This window comes from Haplochromis burtoni, unplaced genomic scaffold (assembly GCF_018398535.1).
Source record: "Haplochromis burtoni strain Fernald_Lab_line unplaced genomic scaffold, NCSU_Asbu1 Contig_1163, whole genome shotgun sequence".
NCBI classification, from domain to species: Eukaryota; Metazoa; Chordata; class Actinopteri; order Cichliformes; family Cichlidae; genus Haplochromis; species Haplochromis burtoni.
In genome coordinates, this window is record NW_024583524.1 from 58366 (window position 1) to 66909 (window position 8544).

The 8544-nt window shown below is 37.0% G+C and overlaps 1 gene segment (V, D, J or C); it reads left to right on the forward strand.

Moving 5' to 3' along the window:
- Window positions 1-6101: 6101 nt before the first annotated feature.
- Window positions 6102-8143, forward strand: LOC121813123. The segment is given in 3 exon segments: window positions 6102-6138; window positions 6855-6911; window positions 7646-8143. Coding segments are annotated over 3 exon segments (417 nt in total).
- The last annotated feature ends 401 nt before the right edge of the window (window positions 8144-8544 follow it).

The window sequence follows — 8544 nt, forward strand, 5'->3', positions numbered from 1 at the left end:
TCTCGAAATTTCGAGTTATTTTCTCGAAATTTCGACATATTAACTCAAAATTTTGAGAAAAGCAACTCGAAATTTCGAGTTAGCGCTGCCAATCAGTAATCTACGTGAATGACGTCATTTCCATGTTACCCGGAAGCTGAAGCCCTCAGCTACAAATGCTACAGCTAAGCTACCGGTATTACATCCAGTCGTGAATGCACAGATTGCTGAGTGTTTTCAGCCTGGCTTCACAAATGATGAAATCCCTGTGTTATTAGCTGAATCACATGGTGTTACTATCAGCAAACATACTTTAATTTGTTGGGATCGTTTTTGATGCGCGGTCCTCCATACTGCTTCCGGGTAACAAGAAAGCACCTCATTCACGTAATATTTTGATTGGCAAGCTAATGAAATTTTGAAAAAGAACTCGAAATCGAGTTATATTCGATACTCGAATTTCGAGATCGAATAAACCGAAATTTCGAGAAAATGAACTCGAAATATCGAGTTATGGATAAGCTTTTTTTTTTTTAGTGGCGGAAACGGGCTCCATAAAATTGTGCCTGAATAAAAGAATGAAAAAAAAAAAATCCCTGGCTCTGAAATTCACCTGCTATGCTTGCTTGGATGGGTTCTCTCTGCCTTTTTTTTTACCCGCTGTCTAAAATCCTTTTCCCTCAATCAATATTGGTTGTTATGGTTGCTATGGACCGCCAAACACACCATGCATTGTCGCTTTCTCAATCTTTCTTCATGTCCGAAACAAACGCTCAATTTTGCCTTCATTAACACAAATTATACATCAAAATGTAGGTATTTTTCTTGCCTTTCACAAAATGGCACTGTCATTATTGTAGGAGTTGCCGTTTTCTCGCAAATGGCCTCGAAGCAACACAGTTAAAAAAATGTCCACATACAAAGTTTATGGAGACTGAGTGAAAATGACAGTGAAATTCGTAAAGACTTCGAACCGTCTTCGTTGTATATTTCTTTTTGGAGTTACAGAACATTTTGTAACACGAAGAAACAGCAGTTTTCACCTCTCAGTTGTGGTAAACGCTTGAAATATATTATGGAGAACCGCTTTGGGAGCCAGAGACCCGGGTTGAAATCTAGCCAGTGGCAGTATCTAATATCTTTCCCTAATTCACTTTATAATTACAAATTTTCAACACTTGAACATTCCCACGTGTGTTCTGATCAAAACAGTGCAAGAATGAGCTCTTTAGCTTTGGATTTACAACTTATCCACATTTCTTTGCGGACACTCCTGCATGTCACAAATACATTGCACAAAGCGCATCTGTGGCTGTGTACCATTCGTGGTGCGTTGGCTCCCTCTACTGGTACGCGCCTCATTAAAATGTCGCCACACATTTAAAATTGCAGGGTGTCTTTACACTGTCATAGCTCCTAGATAGATTTCTTCAGAGACCTGAAAATCGCTGTGATTATTCACCATAGCCTGCTGAGTCTTACAGTGAAAGAACGATGTCAACGTATAGCATCGTTGGTTACTTTAATTATATTTGTTTTTTTAAATCAAATCCTACAAAACAGGACCATTGTGACACAAAACCTCTCACACACTAACACAAACTCTTTATACAGATACAGAGCTTTACATGTATAAATAAGGCAGACAAAAATGCATAAAACACAAGCTATCCACAGACTGTCGGTGGACGCCATGTCACTTTATTTTGTTTTTATCTTGTTTCTTTTTGGTGTAGCCTCATTAAACAAAATGTTTATAAAAATGACCACTTTTATTATGAATTATTATGAAATTAATAATTCATTATTAATTATTTATTATGAACACACCTGCCACCCTCAAGTAGAGGTGGCAGAGAGGAGGCACTTGGAGTTTCGGTCGAGAAAGTGTCCGTGTGACTGAGTCCTGTCCCAGCTCTGCTTCAAGGTCTGTCGGTCCAGCTTGTTGAGGGCCTGAGAGCAAAGACGGATATCCTGGACCAGCTCTGACAAACTGTCCAGGTCTTGACTCTCCCAGGGGCCAGAGACCTGACAACCTGCAGGTTAAGCAACAAAGAATCATTTTATTTCATATCCATAATGTCCATTTCCCCCCTATAAATATTTGACATCCAAATGTAGCCAATTAGCTAGCATCCAGCAATGTTTTCTGCTCCATAAAATGGAAAATTAATTCACAACTAATCTTTTTTTTTTAATCTTTAAACCACACTTCTATATTGTAATGTCTGTGTGTGTACTCACCATGTAACACCTCTGTGCATACATACTAAATGTTCAAACTTAGAAATGTGTCAAAAGGAAACAGACTGATAGCAAGAAACAAACTGTTGCCAAGTACAACTTTGCACAGGTGATAAAAACATCAAAGAAATCCAAATTGTGAATTAGTGTGAAACTCCATGTCCATGGAGTATCTCCAAGTTCACACATATGCATACCTTCGAGGTTTAGAAGTGTCAGTGGTCAGAGCAGCACCCTGAGCCTCTCTGCAGACCAGTGGAGGAAGGCAGGCTCAATGAGCTGTGAGGCCAGTCTGAGTGGACAGAGCCCCGTCACTCAAACCCTGGACCCTGACCACTGCTAAGAGTAGAGCTTCAGCAACACTTCCTGTCTGCATGATGTGTTTGATGAAGCTACAGTTTTGTTTGTTCCTATTTTTCTGCAAACATTTGACTCTTTGTTTGCATGCAGATGTCATCTGTTTTTCATTGTGTCTTTAAACCATGCTATAAAAAAAAGTCTGCACGACAAAATAAAATCCCAGTTCATGAAAAATCACTAATGTTTTATCTTTTGATTCTTTATCTATAAGAATTTATAACTTTTATAAAAAATGCAATTTATAAGTTTGAAATAAATAAAAGATCAGTTTCTGTTATTACACTTAAAAAAAGACGTGCTCATGAACTTTTGCTCATATTTAATGATAAATATAAAGGTTGAATCATTATAAACGTAGTTGTATACTTCTTTAGTTTTAGTTTTATTCAGTGCGTTTGTGGTTGATGATTCTTGTGTTAGTGGATTAGTTATTCTCATCACAGTCCAGCACACTGCACCTGCAGCCTTTAACCAGACTGAAGGAGGTTCTTGTACTGCTATAAATCACTGTTTAAACATCCGACTACAACGACAGCCCAAATAGTAACAATCTCCAACATCTTCAGACTGAAACCCACTGATGGTTAAAGTGTACTGAGAACCAGATCTACTGCCACGGAGTTCCTGAAGAGAGACTTGATGCTCCGTATATAAGAAGTTTGGGACTCTCTCCAGTTTTCTGAAGGTACCAACTGAGATCAGCACCAATGTTTGAACTTCCTGTAGCACTGATGGTCACAGTCCCACCAAGACTGACAGACTTGGTTTTATCAGTCTGAGTCAGAAAATTATTGGCAAATGACTCTGAAATGAAGAATAAAATGACAAGTTTGTTTTTTAGACACAAACATAAAAAGAACAAAGAAAATTTCATCAAATATAAAACAGTCTGTGTCTTAAATGTGAGAATCTCTCACCCTGACTCAGAAAGCCTAACAAAAGAACCACCAACATAGGAAACACCATCCTGACTCAGTTTTCAATGAAAGTGTATGAGAGCATGTGTGACAGCAGAACTTAAACTGTGAGGAGAAGTGATGCATGAAAGTGTGCAAAACCCATTTTAGGAGGTCAGCTGAGGAGAGGATCATTCAATCTTTTCATTCTACATGTATTTCAAAAAAGAAACTTATACATAGTGTTTTAAAGCTTTTAAATTGTAAACTTATCTAATATTAGTTTGTTGTTTGAATAATTTAGTCCTGCACAGCTCCTGTAAAACCCTGTGATGAAGGGCTTACTCCACAGAAACCAGGTATTTGATATTTTAAACCATGTACAGGTGAATTGCATCTTTCCAAAAATAAAAGAAATTATTTTGTTTTGTTTTGGGGTTTTTTGTTTGTTTTAGTTTAATTGTTTTTCTGTTTGTTTTTTGTTGCTTAGATTGTTTGTTGGTTGCTCTTTTACCCATGAGCATACTGTTAGGTTAGTCTTCTAACTCCAGTGATGCGGTGAGTTCCCTTCCAATTAAGTCCAAAAAGCTCATTTTAGTCAATTTGTTATATTATGTCCACCAGAGTGTGTTGCAGTTACTTTGATGACAAAACATTCAGTGTGACAGGGATAAAACATTATTACTATTGTGCAGACCAGTCTTGTTAAAAATTGAAAAATTTCACATTACTGGATGCATATTCAAATTATAGCATGGGTCAGTGAGAACACCTGCACCTGTGAAGTCTGGGTGGTGCTTGTTTTAATGAGTTATCATTACCATGGTATTAAATTACAGATTATTACACAGAAAACATCACATGTGTTTCCTGGTAGTCATTGCTATTCTGTAAGTTTGTTATAAAACAGTATTAACGTTGTTATTAATGTGTTAATAAATACAAACCAGCAGTTTTGCATTTTGCAGCTCTGCTTTTTTCTTATTTCTGTTTATTTCCTGCTGAAACTACCAGGAAATGTTTTCAAATAGGTTATTAATATGATATTATATAGAAACAGGCAGCTTTGTATTTTGCATGCTTATTACACAGAAACTACCACAGGTAATTGAGTGGTAATAGTTTAGAAATTAACATATTATTATTTTCTTTTTCTGCCTTATTATCCTACTACTAACACCATTTATCAACAAAAGTGCCCTCGCAAAGTTCTCTATTATATTATATTTATAGTCTCTGCATTGTTGGAGATCAGTCATATGGCTCTCTACTTACATTTTGTTCAGGTCAGCTGACCACAGCTACACACACATACACACAAGCAAAGGCAATTTACTGGAGCTCACAACACAAATTATGATGTGACTTATTTCTAAGTAATTATTTTCCCCACACTGCACCTCAACACCCACTCTTAGGGCTCCCCCTCCTTCAAATTTTCACTTTAATCTCTGGTTGACTCATGTTTGTCAACATAGCACAAACTTTTTGCAATAACCACAAATTCGCTTTATGATATCTTAGGTTTTGTTTGTCGGGGGGAGGGGGAGTGTTCTTAGTTAATGACAAGCACAATGGGTTACATTTATTATTTACAATTAAAACTACCTACTAGATGATTTCAGTTGATTTCTCCTGAATTTGAATTTCTCCTGGTAGAGTGTCAATAGCTTGAAAATGGTGAGGAATTGTATGAAAATGATGTGACATAACACAGTAGTAAAAAACTTGAAACTGGCAGTTGGTTTTTGTTGTTTTTAAATGTCATGATGAACAAACTTGCTATGAATACAAAGGTAAAGAAAATATATTTCATTTGTTCATATGAACGACTACTCTTGCTGTGACTACAGTCAGGAAACCTAACTAAAATTAGTTGTTATGTTTTTATTAAAAACGTAATTGTTTATTTATTTAAATCCTTATGTTAAAATGCCCTTGAATGTGTTTATTGCTCAGTGAAGTTACTGTGAGGTCTGTGTCAGAGTCTCTTCCTCTGCAGTCAGTTCCTGCTGTAACAGCTCAGTGTCTCTGCAGTCTGACTGAGGGAGGTTTTTGTACGACTGCAAATCACTGTGTGAACACCCAAGCACTGTTTATGTTATGTTGACTCTCACAGATAATAAACTGCTGCATCTTCAGCCTGAACTCCACTGATGGTCATAGAGAAGTCAGAGCTGCTTCCACTGCCACTAAATCGAGTTGGCGTTCCTGACTGAGTCGTTTTCACAATATTTTATTAGAGCTTTGGAGTCTGTCCATCTGTCTGATACGAACTATCGTCACTCATCAACCAATCTCTACACTGGCTGTCCTCAGGTAGATAAGTGGTTATCAGATAGACCATTTCGCTCACATAAACCCACGCCATTCTGACGGCTCTGGGTCTGACCGGTCACGCCAGTGACGAGAGCCTATGTATAACTCTATTCTACCCGCCGTTGATCATCAGCACTGACCGCATCACTGCAACAAAAACAAATCATTCATTAGCAGCGTAATCCAACTGAGTAGAAAAAGCACACATCAATGTTACTGGACACACTGTTGCTGTAGTGAATATGTAAATACAGCAGCAGGTCCACGCAGGTCCAAAGAAATAGGATGATGTGATCGAGAGTCATGTGGTATGTGCTTTCTGCTGTGTTGACTGACAGATGTGAGTCCTGCAGTAGTATGAATCACAGGACATAAACCTTCTCAGTTCTCTAGAGGAATAGACAATGATGATGCAAAGCCTCCTCTCGTATATGGGAAATACAAGATTTCTCTGTTATCTTGTCTTTCAACACAGCTGAAGTGAAACTTCGAAGGCACAAAAAGCAGAACGCAAAATTATTTTAAGCAACTAAGACCTTGTTACACAGATATTTATGGAGAGAGACCGAACGAAAAATATATTGGAAACATATTTAACCATATTTTTAACAACACCTGCCGATTAAATGGCACTTCGGTTTGAAATGTTACTTATTGATTTTCCATACCAACAACATACAATACCTGGTAAGCATCTAAAAATATCTCAGTATGTTCAATATAGTAAACAAATCTCAGAATACATATAAATTTTGAACACTTTCTAGCTTGCTGTGCTTAAACACCTTTGTGTAATATTGTGTGATGTGAAAATTCGTTTTTTCAGTTGAACTAAAATGATTCAAATCTGACTCTATAGTAAATTAAGTATGAAACACTTAAAGTCACTTTATGATCACCAATCACAAACAATTTAGCATATTAAATGCTAACAGCGTGTTCGCGATGTGAATGGTTAGTTTTCAACACATGAATAAAAGGTTCATTTATCAGTTGTCCAGATGTCCTGATCAGTAGTGCAGGAGTATTATGCTACCGCGCCACCTCGTAACTGAGGTCTGTACCACAATGGGTGGTGGACTTTTGGTGGAGGAACCAAACTCACCGTTGACTGTAAGTACCAGAAATTTTAATTTACTACCATTACAAAACATTTTATAAAATTTTGAAAAGATATTTGATCAAGTTTGGTGATTGTTGTTGATCATTTTCATTATTTATAAAACAAAGTTGATCTCACAGTCTGCAAAATAACTTCCCTGAGAAACTCATTCAGTTTTACAAATGTTAGAATTTATGTTAAAAAAAACCCACAAAAAACACACACAAAAAATATTTTGTTCCCTTTTCATTTTTAAGTTTCTCTGAAATTTTAATTAATATCTTTTTAGTATTTTCCAGTTAAAATATTTCAGGTTTTGTTATTTTCAAGCTTTGATGGTCAAATATAGTGTTTGTGGATTTATTACTTTATTGTTTCTATTTTGAAAATATCAGTATTTTATGGATTTCCCCAAAAGTTAAAAAAAAGTGTCAGTAAACACAGACCAGCTTTGAGTTCATGGATGATTGATTGTACTTGTAGTTTAAAGGAAGTGAAAGAAGCAGATGACAAAGTTTCAACTGTACATGAGTGTTTCAACTCTGTGAGTGTAACATTGAAAATTATCACATAGATGAGATATTTACTGTAAAACTTTATAGAAATAATAACTTGATTAACATTGAAATCACATAATGGATATATGCAAAACTTTAAAAAATATCACAAATAAACACTGTAGGTATTTCTTTCCTGCTTTGATTCTTATGTCTTTGGTTGCTCTTCTCCCCACTCTCTCCTCCAGTGGGTGTGGTGAGGCCCACCCTCACTGTCCTCCCTCCATCCAAAGAGGAAGACAAACTGAGTAGTGCCACTCTGGTGTGTTTGGCTGCCGGCGGTTTCCCCTCAAACTGGAAGCTGGGCTGGAAGGTGGGGGGCACCAGCACATCCTCAGGTGTGTCAAGCAGCCTGGAGGTCCTGGGGACAGACGGCCACTACAGCTGGAGCAGCACCCTGAGCCTCTCTGCAGACCAGTGGAGGAAGGCGGGCTCAGTGAGCTGTGAGGCCAGTCTGAGTGGACAGTGCCCTGTCACTCAAACCCTGGACCCTGACCACTGCTCAGAGTAGAACTTCAGCAACACTTCCTGTTTGCATATGTGTTTGATGAAGCTACAGGTTTCATTTGTTTTAATTTTCCTGCAAACATTGTTGTCTGTTGTTGTGCATGCAGATGTCATCTGTTTATTCACATTGTGTTTTCAAACCATGCTATAAAAAGAAAGTCTGGAACAAAATAAAATCCCAGTTCATGAAAAATCACTAATGTTTTATCTTTTGATTCTTTATCTATAAGAATTTATAACTTTTATAAAGAAAAAATGCAATTTATTAAAGTTTGGAAATAAATACACATTGGTTTCTGTCACTACACTTAAAAAAGATGTGCTCATGAACTTTTGCTCATATTTAATGATAAATATAAGGGTTAAATCACTATAAATGTAGTTGTATATGTAAGACAGTAAGGGGAATTGTTGAAAAGAATATATCAATGGGCCAATAGGTTCGACTATAGGAGCACAGGGGTGTGTTTAAATGAGACACAGAGACAAGAATGTAACTCAAAAGAACCAGCCGACTTTAGTGAAAAAAACATAAGGTTGACAAGCACAGGTTAAAGGCACTTTACAGTTGCAGAAAGGA